General features: G+C 42.0%; 1 protein-coding gene across 3 annotated transcripts in view; it reads left to right on the forward strand.

Annotated features, from left to right (window-relative positions):
- MYO5A (myosin VA) overlaps positions 1-18,532 on the forward strand; it is an 808,830-nt gene that overhangs the window by 591,799 nt on the left and 198,499 nt on the right. For 2 of the 3 annotated variants that reach the window (XM_068106107.2, XM_068106106.2), the window contains exons 2-6: positions 12,036-12,146; positions 13,634-13,805; positions 14,103-14,247; positions 14,543-14,699; positions 18,131-18,274. The exons of the other annotated variant lie outside the window; for it this stretch is intronic. In XM_068106107.2, coding sequence (XP_067962208.2) covers positions 12,036-12,146; positions 13,634-13,805; positions 14,103-14,247; positions 14,543-14,699; positions 18,131-18,274 — 729 coding nt within the window. The remainder of the gene's footprint in view (positions 1-12,035; positions 12,147-13,633; positions 13,806-14,102; positions 14,248-14,542; positions 14,700-18,130; positions 18,275-18,532) is intronic. 3 annotated transcript variants of the gene reach the window in all.

The following is an 18,532-nucleotide window of genomic DNA, read 5'->3' on the forward strand; positions in this document are numbered from 1 at the left end:
CAGTTCAGGTAAGGCTCCGGTTTCCTCTCTCCATCTTGCTCCCCCACGCGTATTCTCCGCCATTTGATTGAACGCTTCGGAGTAACAGCTCGTTTGGTCATCCGTGCTACCCTACGGTGTTCAACACACAAGGTAGTCATGCGACAATACATTCCTTGCTCCCCCAGCTCTCTCTGGGCTCTGTCCCCCAAATATTCCTACAGGTCGCACAAGATCTGCCTGCAACCCTCTTATGGTTAAACTGCCAAAATCAAGACTCTCTGGTCACCTTCACTCCTTCATTCCTCTTCTCTCCCGCCTCTGGAACAAACTCCCTCACTCTCTTCAATCCCACTCCTCCCTCCAGGTCTTTAAAACAGCTGTTCACCACCATCTCTTATTTTCCCCCATCCAAAACCTTGATCTTTTCTACCCCTGCTAATTTCACCCCAGATCCACTTTTTTGAAATACCAACTTCTTTCCTGGAAGTCCTTGGTGTCCTTGTGTTTTATGCTTCTCCGCCCCCCCCCCTCCCCAAGCCCTCTTGCTCCCACACATCTCCCGATGTCTCTGCTCTCAAATGTTGTGTTTGTGTGCAGGGCCGGCGCTACCATTAGGCCAACTAGGCAGCCGCCTAGGGCGCAGACATCAGAGGGGCGCATTACTGAACTTGTAGCAATAGCTCGAAGACTTCTAAAGTCTATGCCGCCACAAGAAGTACTTCTCTTCATACTACAACAAAAACTCCTGGATAATGTGCCTAATGTTTCCGTTGCTTTAAGGATCCTTCTCACACTTCCAGTATCAGTGGCAAGTGGTGAACGTGGTTTCTCAAAGCTCAAAGTTATAAAAACTTACATACGCTCTACAATGTTGGAAAAGAGACGAGTTGGCTTGGCAACTATATCAATTGAACATGCCCAGGCATCAGTACTTACTTGATCTGGTTGAATTTGTGACAAAATTTGCAAAGGAAAAGGCACGCAAAGTGAGATGTTGATGTGTCTGAAATTGAAACTTTTATGAGACATTTTAAACTCTGTTTGTCTGTTTTTTTGTTTGTTTCTCTGTCTGACTGTGAGCGAAATATTGTGGTGACATGACGGGTTGGTTACGCCAAGTATCCTTAAATGGTATATATACTTAAAGGTGTGTGAAGTAAAAGGTTTGAATGTTGTGTTGCCAATGGCTGAGGTATGCATTATACCGAGTGCCCTTTAGTTCAAAATGATTTGTGTGCCAAAATATTTTATTTTGTATTTGCGAAAGATAATCAAAGACTGATTATTTAAAATTTTGATTTTGCATATCTAAAACTTATTGCTCAAACCAAAAACTGTTTTGTTTATCTGTAATTTCCATTCACACACTCATAAAGGGACCACTTTCTATATTTTGCATTGCAAACCACATGTAGTGTCATATTTTTTAAAAGTGAAAGCCCATTTGCCCCAAAGCGTGGGGTAACAGGGGCACTGCCATAATGCCATATTAATGGATATTGCGCCTTTAATATTGGTGCTGTTGGCATCTCACAGTACTTATTCTTGCAATTTAAAATAAATTTAGCAGTTTCAAGTTTTCTGCTCTTTATTTTTTCTACAAAACATCTTTTGAATAATCGAAGTTGGCAAAAAAAAAATTTGGGGGGGAGGGGATGCAAGTAGCTGGCCTCGCCTAGGGCGCAAAATAGTCTGGCGCCGACCCTGTTTGTGTGCTTCCCCTTCTCTCCCCATCTTGTCTACCACTCCCCTTTTTATATACTTTGTCTGTTAACACCGATCTGGGCTATATGGCAGAGTGGCCAGATGGAAGCCAAACAGTTCAATCTTGTTTCATCAGAACACCGAATCTTGTTTCTCACAGTCTGAGAGTCCTTTAGGTCCTTTTTTGCAAACTCCAAGCAGGCTTTCATGTGTCTTTCACTGAGGAGAGGCTTCTGTATGGCCACTCTGCCATAAAGCCCAGATCGGTGGAGTGTTGCAGTGATGGATGTCCTTCTTGAAGTTTCTCCCATCTCCACACGGGATCTCTGGAGCTCAGCCAGTGACCATCGGGTTCTTGGTCACCTCTCTTACCAAGGCCCTTCTCCCCCAATTGCTCAGTTTGGCCGGGCGGCCAGCTCTAGGAAGAGTCCTGGTTGTTCCAAACTTCTTCCATTTACGAATTATGGAGGCTACTGTGCTCTTGGGAACCTTCAATGCAGCAGAATTTTTTTTGTAGGCTTCCCCAGATCTGTGCCTCGACACAATCCTGTCTCTGAGATCTGCAGGCAGTTCCTTCGACCTCGTGGCTTAGTTTTTGCTTTGATATGCATTGTCAGCTGTGAGACCTTATATAGACAAGTGTATGCCTTTCCAAATCATGTCCAATCAATTTAATTTACCACAGGTGGACTCCAATAAAGGTGTAGAAACATCTCAAAGATGATCAAGAGAAATGGGAGGCACCTGAGCTAAATTTCAACTGTCATAGCAAAGGGTATGAATACTTATGTAAATATGATATTTCCGTTTTTTCTTTTTAATAAATTTGCAAAACTTTCTAAAATCCTGTTTTCTTTTTGTCATTATTGGGTATTGAGTGTTGATTGATGAGGGAAAAAATGAATTTAAACGATTTCAGCATAAGGCTGCAACATATGCGATTGCGGAAAGTATGGATGGACTGAAGGAAAAGATGAACAAGTGGAAGGAATGTATGGAGACAAAAGGTCTGGAGGTGAATATCGGAAAGACGAAGGTTATGGCAAGTGGTATAGCATGTGGTGAGGTGGAAAGAACTGGGAAGTGGCCGTGTGCTGTGTGCAGGAAGGGTGTCGGAGTGAACTCCATTCAATGTACAATGTGCGCTGAGTGGGTTCATCAAAAATGTAGTGGTCTGAGAGGGTCATTAACCAGTGTGGCAGCTACATTCAAATGTAAGGTGTGCACAGAGGGAGCTGCAGATGGAGGAAATGTTGAGTTGGATCTTGGAGATGGCGTGAAGCTGGAATGTGTGAAAACATTTTGCTACCTCGGAGACATGCTGAATGGAGAAGGTGGATCAGACTCGGCAACGGTTGCAAGAGTGAGATGTGCATGGAAGAAGTTTCGGGAACTGAGTGGCGTGCTGATGAGGAGGGGAGTGTCGTTGAAGCTGAAGGGAAAGGTGTATGCTGCATGTGTGAGAAGTGTTATGATTTATGGGAGCGAGACATGGGTAATGAACGTAGAGCAGCAACGAAAGCTGGAAAGAGTGGAAATGCGAATGGTTCGGTGGATGTGCGGTGTCTCGTTGAGAGAGAGGAAGACAAATGATGAATTGCGAAAGATGATGGGAATAGAGCCTGTGATTGATGCTGTGAAGAGGAACAGGTTGAGATGGTTTGGTCATGTGTTGAGGAAGGATTAAAGTGACTGGTGGAGAAGAGTGATGGGAATGAATGTAGAAGGAAGTAGAGGACGGGAAGACCGAGAAAGACTTGGCTAAAGATGGTGGAAGAAGAAATGCGAGCAAGGGGGTTAACAAGGAGAGATGCAGAAAATAGGGCAAAATGGAGAAGATTGTCCTGGGGACCGCAAGGCTAACCCCCACTCTAGCAGGGAAAATGGCCTTAAAATGCATGTTGTTGTTGTGTTGTTGCTGCAACATAACAAAATGTGAAAAAATTGAAGGGGTCTGAATACTTTCTGAATGCACTGTATGTGGTGAGGAGGAGCTCAGGTGTGCCAAGGATTGACTTCGCATGACGGAGGATGCCCAGTCGGTGACTGGCTTTGGAGGCCAGCTTGGAAATGTGGTTTTCCCAGGAAAGATCATGGCAGATAGTGAGACCCAAAAGCTTGAGTGACAGAACTTATTGGAGAGGATTGTTCAGAAAGTGGATGGGAGGGTTGTCCAGTCAGTCTTTTTGGAGAGACATAGTAAGAGTGTGAGATTCGTCAGGATTGAAAGACATGTTCCACCTGTTTGACCAGTCTGTGAATTTGTCCAGGTCTTCAGAGAGTGAGGAGGCTGCAGACTGCCAATCTGAGGGATGAGTAATGTAGCGGCAGAGAGTGGAGTCATCAGCAAAGAGATAGAGAGGATTTTCAAGAGTCAGAGAGATCATTGATGAAGACCAGAAAAATCACAGGGCCCAGAACACTGCCTTGGGGACTCCAGCCTGAACAGGAAGAGGAGATGAGAGAAACCCATTCAGGGCCACACGTTGACTACGACCAAAGTGGAAGTCCGAAAGCCATGCGTGGAGATTTCCATGGATACCACAGGAGCAGATTTTGGTGAGCAGAGTGTGGTGCCAGACCGTATTGAAGGCACGTGATATGTCAAGGGAGACGGCTCTAATTTCCTGTTTGGCATTGAGGACCTCCATCCATTGTTGAGACAGCAGAAGCATGTCCAGAGTAGAGTGACCTGGTCTGAAACCAAATTGATGATGAGAGATCAAGCCATTGGAGAAGAGGATTTGAGATTCCATGACTTTGCTGATAATTGGGAGAAGGCTGATTGGTCTGTAGTTGCAAGGATCTGTTTTTTGCACCTTTTTGTGTAAAGTGGTCATGTTGGCTGATTTCCGAGCTGATGGCAGATAACCTTGAGCAAAAGAGAGGGTGAAGAGAATAGAGAGATGGTGTGAAAGAGTGGCAGAGCAGGATTTTAGGACCCGTGGGCTAATGCCGTCTGGTCCAGTTGCAGAATCAGAGTCGAGGATTGACAGAAACTTCTCCACCTTGTCAGGAGAGAAGGACACAGAGTCCAGGAGCAGCTGGGTACAAATGGGTACGGTGGGTACAGAGAGGGACGGGTTTGGGTCAAAAGATTTTGAGGCAAACACGGAGTTAAGGCATTCAGCTTTTTCACGTGCGGAGTCAGGTGTGTAGCCGTTTGATGTAAGGGAGGGGATGGAAGGGGAACAAACACCAGAAACAGATTTGACCAGATGCCACTAGGATTTGGAAGAAGGAGACAGGTTTGAGAGTTTCGTCTTGAGAGTAGAGAGATATTGTTTGCTGGCTCTCCTGAGGGTGGACACACACATGTTCCAGTCTTTGTGAAAGTAAATGAGATTTCCTTCCATTGGATTTGCCTTCCAGGAGGCAAAGGCAAGTTGTTTCAGGGCAACTGCCTCGCCACAAGATTCCGTGTACCATGGACGGGAGGAAGGTTATGACAACTGAAGACTAGATGGGATAAATCTGTGCATGAGAGTCGAGAGAGAGCAATTTACTTTGGAAGAATTCACAGGATGAGTTGATGTCAGAGGCAGTGCAGATGGGAGACCAGTCCAGATGATTGATGGCTGCTTGACTTCAATTTAAGACTTTAAGCAAAGGGTAAGATGTTCGGGGGAGATCGGGGGGTGAAAAGAAAATCAAAGAAATAAGCAATACAGCAAAATAACAAACTTGAATTTACAAAATACTGACGAGGCACCGGAAAGCCTCGAGGGATAGGCACCCCACACGATGCAAACAAAACGACTCATTACACACAAGTTTACACGAATTACAAACCAAGATCTAACTAGAAACGCACAGTAACACACACAGTAAAACTAGAACGGCACTCTGTAGAGAGCATACCTCCACCTGGTTGTCCATATCACTCAATGGTGAAGAATCACTTAAAAAATTAAATCATTCTCATCTTAATCCATATTCAGATCTTCACCAAAATCGAATCTATTCTTCCTTTTCACACACACAACCTGTCCAACAAGTTTCGTCCAAATCCATCCATAACTTTTTGAGATATCCCACAATGTATAGTTTTGGCCCTTTCTCCCAATGGTGAAGAATCACTTTAAAAATTAAATAATTCTCATATCCGAATCCATATTCAGATCTTCACCAAAATCGAATCTATTTATCCTTGTCAGACACCCAACCGGTCCACCAAGTTTCGTCCAAATCCGGCCACAACTTTTTGAGATATCCTGCTATGTATCGTTTTTGGCCCTATTTCCCAATGGTGAAGAATTACTTTAAAAATTCGAATCCGGATCTTCACCAAAATCGAATCATTTCGTCCTCGTCACATACGTGCCATCGCTGCCAAATTTCGTCTGAATCCGTCCACAACTTTTTGAGATATTTTGTTCACAATCAGACAAAAACAAACAGACAGGGGTGAAAACATAACCTCCATAACCTTTGGTGGCGGAGGAAATAACCAGTAGAAATTTGACAAAAACACGATTGGTAAAATACTTAACTTTGATGACATGAGAGCTCGTAAGGACGCTTCCTCGCCGGAGGAACCGGAAGCGGAAGTTTGCAGCATTATCGGAAACTATTGGATTAGATGATATAATTGTACACATGTGCAGTGCAGCCTATTTTACCAGTCCCTTTTGGACCATAATTGCACATTACATAAACTTGCAAGTGTTGACATTGCAGACATATTGGACAAACGTGATATGTACATGATGAATACTGATGATGATTAGAGATGATGGATGAATTGTATATGTACACCTATTTCTGCAATAGAATAGAAAATGAATATTATGTTTGTCAGTTTAATTTTTTACAGAAGAATGAAGGACCGCGAAGAGGTCCCTTTGTAACTAAGAGACTGCAACTGCATTGAAAATATATATATATATATTTTTTGTATACTGAATCGAGGCTCGTGAAAGAGCTGACATTTACTTCACAAACAAATCAACCAGACAAACAAAATATATAAAAAGAGGGAGCGGAAGACGAGAGAAGGGGAAGCGCACAAACACTTGAGAGCACACAACATTTAAGAACAGGGAGATGTGTGGGAGGGAGGGGACTTGGGGGGAGGAGGCATGGGAAGGGGGGGGGGGGGTGGTAGAAGTATAAAACACAAGGACTTCCAGGACAGAAGTTGGTATTTCAAAAAAGTGGAATTGGGGTGAAATTAGCAGGGATAGAAATGATCAAGGTTTTGGTTGGGGGAAGATAAGAGATGGTGGTGAACAGCTGTTTTAAAGACCTGGAGGGTGGAGTGGGATTGAAGAGAGTGAGGGAGTTTGTTCCAGAGGCGGGAGAAAAGAGGAATGAAGGAGTGAAGGTGAGCAGAGAGTCTTGATTTTGGCAGTTTAACCATAAGAGGGTTGCAGGCAGATCTTGTGCGACCTGCAGGAATATTTGCGGGACAGAGCCCAGAGAGAGCGGGGGGGGGGGGGGGGGGCAAGGCCTGAGAGGAGTCGGTAGAAGACGGAAAGACCACCAACCTGCCTGCGGTGAGTGAGTGAGAGGCCCTTGGAGTTAGCTTCATCGCGGGAGATTCCAATGATTCTGAATGCTTTAGTTTCAACAGCGTGAAGACGAGCTAGGTGTGAGGCAGGAGCACCAGCCCAGAGGGGAGAGCAGTATTCCATTGAACTGCGGATGAAAGCCTTGTATGTGGTGAGGAGCTCAGGTGTGCCAAGGAAGGACTTTGCACGACGGAGGATGCCCAGTCGGCGACTGGCTTTGGAGGCCAGATTTGAAATGTGGTTTTCCCAGGAAAGATCATGGCAGATAGTGAGACCCAAAAGCTTGAGTGACAGAACTTCTTGGAGAGGATTATTCAGAAAGTGGATGGGAGGGTTGTCCAGTCGGTCTTTTCGGAGAGACATCGTAAGAGTGAGATTTGTCAGGATTGAAAGACATGTTCCACTTGTTTGCCCAGTCTGTGATTTTGTCCAGGTCTGCAGAGAGTGAGGAGGCTGCAGACTGCGGATCTGAGGGATGAAGAATGGAGCGACAGAGAGTAGAGTCATCAGCAAAGAGATAGAGAGGATTTTCAAGAGAGTCAGAGAGATCATTGATGAAGACCAGAAAAAGCACAGGGCCCAGAACACTGCCTTGGGGAACTCCAGCCTGAACAGGAAGAGGAGATGAGAGAAACCCATTCAGGGCTACACGTTGACTTCGACTAGAGAGGAAGTCCGCCAGCCATGCGTGGAGATTTCAATGGATACCAAAAGAGGAGAGTTTGGTGAGCCGAGCGGGGTGCCAGACCATATCGAAGGCACGTGATATGTCAAGGGAGACTGCTCTAATTTCCTGTTTGGCATTGAGGACCTCCATCCATTGTTGAGAAAGCAGAAGCAGCATGTCCAGAGTAGAGTGACCAGGTCTGAAACCAAATTGATGATCAGAGATCAAGCCATTGGAGAAGAGGAAAGATTTCATATCTGAAGCAATGAAGGAATTCCATGACTTTGCTGATAATTGGGAGAAGACTGATTGGTCTGTAGTTACTGGGATCTGTTTTTGCACCTTTTTTGTTCAAAGCGGTGATGTTGGCAGATTTCCAAGCAGATGGCAGATGACCTTGAGCAAAAGAGAGGGTGAAGAGAACAGAGAGAGGGAGTGAAAGAGCGGAAGAACAGGATTTTAGGACCCGTGGGCTGATGCCGTCAGGTCCAGTTGCAGAATCAGAGTCGAGGGTTGACAGAAACTTTTCCACCTTGTCAGGAGGAAAGGACACAGAGTCCAGGAGCAGCTGGGTACAACTGGGTATGGTGGGTACAGAGAGGGATGGGTTTGGGACACAAGATTTAGAGGCAAACACAGAGTTGAGGCATTCAGCTTTTTCACGTGCGAAACTCATTTACTTCTTAATGTAGCTGTATGAATCAAATTGGCGCCCCTTTATATGAACTTTGCTCGAGCATTACCTGGTTCCTCCTAAGAACACAAAGGTAGTCCAGCATACACACGAGATATTTTTTGGATGTCCCTTATTTTCTATACTTTGCCACATGGCACATGCCGTATAAAGGGGTCTTTTCTATGCCCCTGGCATTTTGCCCAATAATTTATTTTATTTATTTGTGCGTTCTGCAAACTGAGATTGGAAAAGGTTTTTTTTTAAAGCCCAAATCTGTGATGGCCTTTTCTATATTTTTTTTTTTTAAAGGTGAGTGTGGTTGAGAGACCTGGAGAGTGGAATAGCAAAAGGTGGTGTGGTGTGTGTCACTTTTTTGCTTTTCCGCTCACTTTGCAAACCTGTCTTTTCAGAGTTGCCAGACTCATGAGTGTGGGATTTGGACGTATGTGGTGTGGTGTATTGTTCAGTTAAGTTATGTGACTTGTTTGGTTATTTGTTCAGAGGCAATTGTGCAATCTGAATGACTTGTTTTGGAAGCGATGACATAATGGTGAAATTATGTGCAGCTCAAGTTTTGTAACTTTTGATTGTCATCACCAGCACTGATGTTTTGGGTTTTTGTTTTTATTTCATCAAGTTTGTATATGGTTTTTAATATGCTTCCAAGCTTTTAACCTCTGGACTGGCTCTCCTTTGCAATACATTAAACACTCTGAAGGTGTACATCAATAAAGAGACAATTTTTGCAAGTTTGATAAGCTTAGCTTACTTACGTGACTCAGTGTGACAATAATTTTTTGTCCTTGGTGACACACCACATCATTTGTTGTGCCATACACAACCGTGAAGTTTGCTGGATTCACAAAAAATGTTTATCAAAACCGAATGCATATCGGTATTTATTTATTACCCCATCCCCCTACATGGCAGGCGGGAGGTGTGTGTCGGTGTGTCGGTGTGTGTCGGTGTGTGTCGGTGTGTCGTGACTTTTTTTGAGTTTTGTCATCAGATTTTCTTCAAAGCTTTATTTATAATAATACGGCGAAGGCAAATTAAAATTTTTGTCAAAGGTCAGCGTCACGTAAAATCATCAATTTTCACCCGATTGACCTGAAATTTATGGAACTTGCATATCATGTGACTGAATTGGTTCACTAATCAAAAGCTACAAGGTGTTTTTTAAAATATTTTTGATCTAAAGGTCAAGGCTGTATAAAATCATTATTTTTCATTTTGTAATTTTCATCTCTGTCTGTCTGTCCATCCATCTGTCGCACCTGTGGTTTTTCAGACTTTTTCCGATACCTTTTAACATACCCAACTGAAACTTGGTACATGGCTTTATTATGATGTCACAGAACAAGTTCGAGTTTCGGGGAGTTTTACCAATCGATTTATGCCCTCTTTGATCTTGTTCTGTAACATCAACAAAATATCACATTGGTCGGGGACATGTATTGCAAAGCATTTCTCGCTCTTGTTTAGTCTGTCTTATGCTACCTTTCGACTTGGGTTTAAATGTTTAAAGTTTTTGGTTTTCTTCTGACGCTCCAACATTTCCATTCCACTCTATTTTGATGTATTTTTCGTAAATGTATTCTGAATGCATTGCATTAGTGGTATTGTGTACAGTGTATCACTATTTTGTTGAAGAAAGATTTTTATGCCTCTGCCCCTGAAGGTGGCCGGAGGCCTTATGTTTTTGGGTTGGCCATCTGTCCGTACGGGCTAAACATCTTTTTTTTCTCAGCAACCACATGGCTGATTGAGACAAAACTTTCAGGGTAGGAGTGACACTATGCAGAATGTTTTTATGGTGATTGTGACGTAATACTTTACGTGGTACGGCAGCCATCTTGGATTAAACGTAAATAAAAAATAAAAAAAATTTCTCGGAAACCGCTGAATGGAAAAATTTGAAACTTGGCACATTGTCAAGTACTCCCAATGGGGAACAAAAGCATGATAATGATGACATCATAGGTGAAGAGGTATACCAGCCAAAAATATTTTAATCGAATTCCTTATCCTAAAAATATGAAATTTCATGCACATGATCTATGACACATTTGTATTGAAATATTAAATTTATGACATTATAGGTCACATGGTTTGGCAGCCACATTGGATTTAACCTAAAACCTGAAAAAACATCTCCCAAACCACCAAATAGATTGACTCAAAACGTTGCATGTCATTGACAAGGCATGGTGATTAAAAGTTGATCACAAAAATATAATTGGTCACATGGTGTGACAGCCATATTGGATTGAAGGAAGATATTAATTAATTATATCTCTTAAACCGCTTAGCCTATCGATGCTAAATTTTACAAATGTCATTTAACACCATTGTTGCATATCGTTTGAAAATGATGATGTCATAGGTCACATGGTTTGGCAGCCATCTTGAATAGAAAAACGAACCTTATCCTATTAATATGAAACTTCGCAAATGTGATCCCCGACACATGCGTATGCAGAGTACATTTTTAAAGGTCATATGTCACGTGGTGTGGCAGCCATATTAGCTTGAAAGCCAATGTTTTAAAAAAAATCCCTTCTCTGAAACCGCTTCACCGATCGATGTGAAACCTGTCATGGCTGGTGAAAATGTGATACTTGAAAACAGCTGAAGGGATTTAAATCAAACTTGTTTATTTTTAGGACATTGAACGAGGGCGTCTACCCGTTGTGGGACTGTGCGCGAGGCATATTGGCGACAGTCACATTGCTCGATTGTTTTTTTGTTTTTTTAAATATATTCTGTTTTGAGAATTGTGAGTAAAGAGTTCGCAAAGCTCTTTCTTTGAACCTTCAATGTAAAGAAGATGTGTCGTACACTTAGCAATATAAATGGAGTTGTTCCTGCAGTTGTTGTTATGACAACCAGATTACTCACCCACCCACCCTCATTCCACATGGTTGTCCAAACATCGTGGAATGGCCCGTTTTGCACAACGAACGTTAGGCCTGATGCTAGGCCCCATCTGCATGTCTCTCATTTCAAACATAACTTGTAAACTCTACGTTGTTTGCTTGTGGTTTATAATCTCCATTTGAGTGAGCTAATGTACTCTGCACTTGCCTCGGGCTCTTTGCAAGTTTTGCATCTGAGCACAAGAGCATACAAGCTCATGTTTGCACGACCATTGAAGTGATTCGATTTTTTTTTCTCTGTGATCATGTTTATATTCTTTTTCTTTCTCTATATATCAATCTCTAATATTTAAATGCACCTGTTCAAATTTTAGTTCAAATGTGAGCCATTTGGAGCAAGTTCAATGCTTGGTTAAGTGTTGCTCTGGGTCATGACATTGTGCCAACGTCTTTTGTGATACGGCCATTTAAGATCAACTTAGCCAGTGTTTTGTCATTTTGAGATTTGCAAATAAAGTTTATGCTTTAATTTGTGCTGTATGTGTCTGTCTATCATTCAATTTATGTGTTTGCACAATTATTTCCTCGCTCACTTGGTGTTCCTTCTTCCACAGTATGCACATGTTTGGATTGCAGACACTGAGCAGGTGTGGCAATCGGCTGAGATCCTCGAGGACTACAAACATGGAAGCTCAGTCTTGAGGCTGCTCCTCGAGGATGATAAGGTGGATACTTTTTCTGGTCTGTACAACTTTTAGGATCCTCTGAATTTCTCAAGACGGCCTTAGCTTTACAGGTGTGATGTGAGGTTTGGGTTTCCTTCAGAATAGATCGAAGGACCTTGCCATACAAATCGGTCCTTAGGTTTGTTACCTCCACCACTGAAGGTGGATGGAGGTTATGCGTTTTCACCCCTGTTTGTCTGTTTGTTTGTCAGTGAGCAGGATGTCTCAAAAAGTTGTGGACGGATTTGGATGAAACTCGGCGGACATGTATGTTGGGTGTGTGTCAAAGATGAACTGATTAGATTTTGGTTAACATCCTGATCCGGACTTGGAAACTGCAATTTTAAGTGATTCTTCATCAATGAAAGATGGGGCCAAAAATGATATACACTGTAGCACAATATCTCAAAAGTTGTGGATGGATTATTACACAACTTGGTGGATGAGTTGGGTAGGTGAAAAGATCGAGCCAATTTGATTTTGGTTGAGGTCTGGATGCAGAGGCCGGCCTATTAGTGGGATACAAAACATAAACCGTTCAGTCTGGCGGAAATATGCTCTATACCAAGTGCCGTTCTAATTTTTAATATAATCTACCATATAAAACAGTCAGTTTGGGCGTTTGTACAGATGTCTGTCCCCCTTCATAAGGGTAGGTTTTAAAGGCCAATCTTTTAACACGAATGTGTGTTCGCTACAGTCTATTTTTAATGATAAAGGAAACTCGAAAAACATTTTCCATAAAATAGTAATTATGTCTCTTCTATTGGAATTGTAGACCGTGGCTTGCAAACCGAGCCTTAAGGGTGGTGTACAGAAGCGTTTTAAAGAGAAAAAAAAAAAACCCAATAAATTCAAGGTGTCGGGATGTGACATTCGCTGCACGTGATGTGCAATGTGGGAATAGTAAAACGAGTGTTCATTTACGTCCGTAGGATGTCTAATAAATAAAGATATAAGCACATCTGACACTAGGCCAAGGCTTCAGACTTTGGCATGCTCACGTGGCTGCACCATTGAATAAACTATTCCAACCCGTCGTTTTTGATGGGCTTTATACTAGTTACTGTACAATGCTCTTAATTTGGCTGAATATAGATGAATATATTTATTGTATATAACTTTCAGTCTATATAGACCATTTATCAAGTAACCATATACTATGCGTTTTCGAAAATGTTCTCTGTCCAAGTAACTTTTAAAGTTAAATTCATCGAATGACATCAGGCTTTGATCAATCAATCAATTAATATTAATACTATATATTCACGTTTATTTTAGCATTAAAATGATGCGCAATGGTATCGGCAATATTGACCCCCCCCCCCCCCCCCCCACTTATGTTTCTCATGAAAACTACGTGAAACTGTTTGACCGATTTGCTGAATAAAAGTGGGAGAGAATGAAACCTGAAATCTTCCATCAGGTAGTGTTTCATCGAGAGGCATATCTCCAAGGTTTGGTGTTCAATGTCTTTTGTTTTGCAGAAGATTGACTACAAAATCGATGTGAAGTCAAAGCAAATGCCATTCCTGCGGAACCCAGACATCCTGGTGGGAGAGAATGACCTTACGTCGCTCAGTTACTTGCATGAGCCAGCCGTGCTGCATAACCTGCGCGTGCGCTTTGTCGACAACAGCCACATTTATACTTATTGTGGTGCGTCTTTGTGCACGACCACATTTCCATGTACTGTGGTTGGTCTTTGTGTACCATGTTCATTTGCTTTATTAACATGGTTGCCGTGTTCTGGATAGCTGTGTACACACATGTATGTGAACTGCCTGCAGTCCAACTATCAGTGTTTCTTTTTTGTTCTGAAAATGCTGTAATGTTGATTTACTGTTTTGAAATGCTCATTGATGACATAATGATTGGAAACCCGGCTTGCATTGTGAAGGTTCTTTTGAATTTAAAATCCTTCTTACTGTCTCCCACATAATCTTCTGCCAACAGGCATTGTACTGGTGGCTATCAACCCTTATGAACAACTGCCGATTTACAGCGAAGACATAATTCATGCTTACAGTGGGCAGAACATGGGGGACATGGATCCCCATATATTCGCTGTGGCTGAAGAGGCCTACAGGCAGATGGGCAGGTGTGACCACATACTCTGGCTAGAAAGCAACATGGGGTAATGTGTGGAGTCGGATCCGGGAATTGGTTTTGTGTAGAGCTATGCGGAGCTTGGTGGTTTGTGATTCAGAGGGTCGTGTGTCAGGGCAGGCAGCTTTGGAGTTGCGGCCTTTAGAGCAGATGGTTTTATGAAGCTATAGATGTGTCGTGTGTCGTGTGTTATGTGTTATGACATACGTCATGTGTTATGAAGCTATAGATGCGGTTGAAGTACCGATTTGTAGTGTTGCACGTTTGCTGTGGTCTGTCTTTTTCAGGAATGAGAAAAACCAGTCGATAATTGTGAGTGGGGAATCTGGTGCTGGTAAGACGGTGTCTGCCAAATATACAATGCGCTTCTTTGCGACGGTCAGTGGTTCAAGCAGCCATGCCAACATCGAGGAGAAAGTGCTTGCCTCCAGCCCTATCATGGAGGTGGGATGGAAGTCCTAAAATTGATACATTTGAGGTTTTTATGAAGATTTAAAAATATTGCGTGTGTAATGAGATTATTTTTGTCTTTTTACTAATTATCCAGAATAGTAATTTTCGTGCTGGGCTAATTTGGGCCGATCATTTTCCCATTATAAATTTATCGTGCTAACTGATGCAGAGTTGAGTCATTTTTATATAAAAAAACGTTTTTGTCATGTGGAAGCAGCTTGTTATTTTCTGTATGAAAGAGGAAAAGAAGAAGAAGAAAAAAACAACACTTTTACTTTAAAAGATTCGTCATCATCATAATAATCATCAGATATAGCATGACCTAACAGACATTGCGTCCTCTAACACGACGCGTCATTGAGTTTTAATGGATAAACTATTTTTTTTGGCAGTTCCGTTCCCAGTCCTCCCTGTCAATCCTCATCAATAAGTCGTTTTAAATTATTACTGCTGCCAGGGAGTAATGCATTCGATCGTGTGTGTGTGTGTGTGTGTGCGTATGTGTGTCCGTATGTTCGTGTGTTTGTGAACAAGATATCTCGAAAAGTTCTGAACGGATTTGGCTGAAAGTTGGTGGGATGATTGCCCTTGGGATAAGGAAGAATTGATTCGTTTTTGGTGAAGCTCAGGTTATTATTCCGGATCCAGGAATTTTTTTGAAGGATTTTTTTTACCATTGGAAGACAGAGCTCAACAGCGGCCACCCACAGCGGGAGTATGCGCTCTACTGAGTGGCGTTCTCATTTTTGTCTGTTTTCTTAGGATAATCCTGGTGTTTTTGCTTATCGGTTAAGGTATCTGGCTTAATATCTCAGGGTCCTGACTGAGCCTCTCTCATGCTATTACTCACATAACACCAGGTGGTTTGACTCGGCCAGTCATCCTTCCAAGGTCAGCAAAATTAGTACCAGCTTTTTGGGAAGGTCAACATAGGCCAAAGGTCGACCACTTTTCTGGAATTTTAAAAATCCTCAATTTTCATTTGATTGACTTTAAATTTAAATATGATTTCCATATCAGGTAACTGAATTCAACCACCAACTATTTTTGAGGTTAACATAGGCCGAATTTCTAAAATCCTCAATTTTCATCTGATTGACCTCACATTTTAAGAGGATTTGCATTCTAGGTCACTGAATTCAACCACTAAGTATTTTTTTTAGGTCAACATCGGCCAAAAGGTCAACATAGGCCAAGTTTCTAAAATTCTCAATTTTCATCCACTAAACTTGATATTTGAAGAGGATTTGCATATCAGGTCACTGAATTCAACCACTAATTACTTTTTAGGTCAAAAGGATGCTCTACTGAGTGTCATTCTACTTTGTTCTGTTTTGCCAAGTGTCGCTCTATGAGTGATTTTTCATTTGTCTGACCGTTTGTACGTTTGTGAACAGAATATCTCAAAAAGTTGTGGACAGATTCAGACGAAATTTGGCAGAGATGTAGCGTATCCTGATTAGATTTTGATTAGGACAAAATAATTAGATTTTGGTGAAGATCTGGATTCGGATCCGGCTACTAGAATTTTAAAAGTAATTCTTCACCATTGTAGTGTAGCAGCATAGCAAACCTGTTGTGCATTTTGTGATACAAGCACCAAATTTGGCACAAATGTACATTAATATGTTGCGAACATTTTCAGATATTGGGCCACTTGAAATTCCGTAATTTTTTTTTTCAAATTTTTTCAAATTTCGTAATTTCAAATTTTTCGGGTGACACCGTCACAATTTCGGTCTTCGAGGCCGGCCGATATAGTGGGGCGGCTTAGCCCAAATATTCAAAAGAATTGTGCATTTTGTGATACAAGCACCAAATTTGGCACAAATGTACATTAATATGTTGCGAACATTGTGTGGTCAGCAATGAAGACGAGAGTCTGAATTACATGTATGCAAAAGATCTTGTGAACCAGTGAAGCAAATACACGGGTAAGCATGAATTAAATCTAGGGCATGATATAATTTCCATGATGTTTACCTCTACACTCAATGGTGGAAGGAGGTAATGTTTTGATCCCAGCTTGTCTGTTTGTCTGTTAGTCCACAAAATTCCAGACAAAGCTTGTAGTAGTGGTAGTTGTAGTGGTAGTGGTGATGACAGAAATTGTTATATAGAACTGAACTTATATTATTATTATATGCAGAAAATAACTTCATTTCTATATGCCCTGCAGTGGACAGGTTAATTGGTTTATGCACTGAAGGGGTCACCCTGGTGTGCACTGCTGTGTTCTGCCTCACTGAGTTGTTCAGGTATGATGTACTCAGCACAAGCTTCCGGTCGGCCCGGAGGTGGGGGTGCGGGGCCTGTCACGGAACGTCAAAACAAACGGCCTGCCGGGGCCGCCCAAAAGTCGGGCGTGAGGGGCGCGTCCACTAATGGAACGCCTCTCGCTTCCCAGATCGAGGGCCACGTGGTCAGGAGAACCTCGTCCCTTCCGGTCACACTTTGCCTATCGGCCGGCCTCGAAGACCGAAATTGTGACGGTGTCACCCGAAAAATTTGAAATTACGAAATTTGAAAAAATTTGAAAAAAAAAATTACGGAATTTCAAGTGGCCCAATATCTGAAAATGTTCGCAACATATTAATGTACATTTGTGCCAAATTTGGTGCTTGTATCACAAAATGCACAATTCTTTTGAATATTTGGGCTAAGCCGCCCCACTATTGGGAGATAGGGCCTAAAACGACATATAGCAGGATATCTCACAAAGTTGTGGTCGGATTTGGACGAAACTTGGTGAACCGGTTGGGTGTCTGACAAGGAAGATTCGATTCGATTTCGGTGAAGATCTGAATATGGATTCAGATATGAGATTAATTTAATTACTTAAGTGATTCTTCACCATTGGGAGATAGGGCCAAAAACGATACATAGCAGGATATCCCAAAAAGTTATGGATGGATTTGAACGAAACTTGTTGGACAGGTTGTGTGTGTTACAAGGAAGAATCGTTTCAATTTTGGTGAAGATCTGGGTCCAGATCCAGCAAGTAGAATTTTTAAGTGATTCTTCACCATTGAGTGATATTGCCAACCAGGCAGAGGTATGCTCTCTACGAGTGCCGTTATAGTTCATGCCTGTTTTCATTGTAATGTGTTTCGATTTGTCCGAGTTATTTGTAAGTATATGATTTGGACTTGTGTCCAAATATTATACTTAAAAATGTCATATATCATGACATTGATACATCCTTTGTATCAATGTCATGATATATGTTGATGACTGACAATGCTGTATCATTATCTGCTGACATGGAAATATACATCTTACTGTAATGTTTCGCACCTTGTGGCCCAACGCATTGCCTTAAATGTTTAAATTACGATTTTTCTGCTCTGATAAATAAGAAAAATCAAAGCAACTCGGACCACTCTTTTGATCAAACGTTTTACTCTGATTGTCTCCACCAGGCGGTTGGAAATGCGAAAACGACAAGAAATGATAACAGCAGTCGCTTTGGCAAGTACATTGAGATTGGATTTGATCAGCAACTGCGCATTGTCGGAGCAAACATGCGCACATACTTGCTGGAGAAGTCTCGAGTTGTTTTCCAGGTATGGGACCACCTTGTGATGCAGCTATATTACGTGTTCAGAAATGTTGGGAGCCTGTATTATAGGTTTTTATTGGTACAGCCAAACTATAGGACTTTATTAAGCCTCCCCCAATGACATAGAGTGAGGCTTATACCTGTTGGGTTTGTGTCGACAATTGGTGCCCCCAATTTGTAATTAGTCAGGTTCACTATGTCAATAAATTATATTTCGTTCAAAATCATGGTAGATGAGCAAACCCATACATTTTTGGAAAGG

Source organism: Myxine glutinosa, chromosome 2, assembly GCF_964187855.1.
Source record: "Myxine glutinosa chromosome 2, kmMyxGlut1.1, whole genome shotgun sequence".
NCBI classification, from domain to species: Eukaryota; Metazoa; Chordata; class Myxini; order Myxiniformes; family Myxinidae; genus Myxine; species Myxine glutinosa.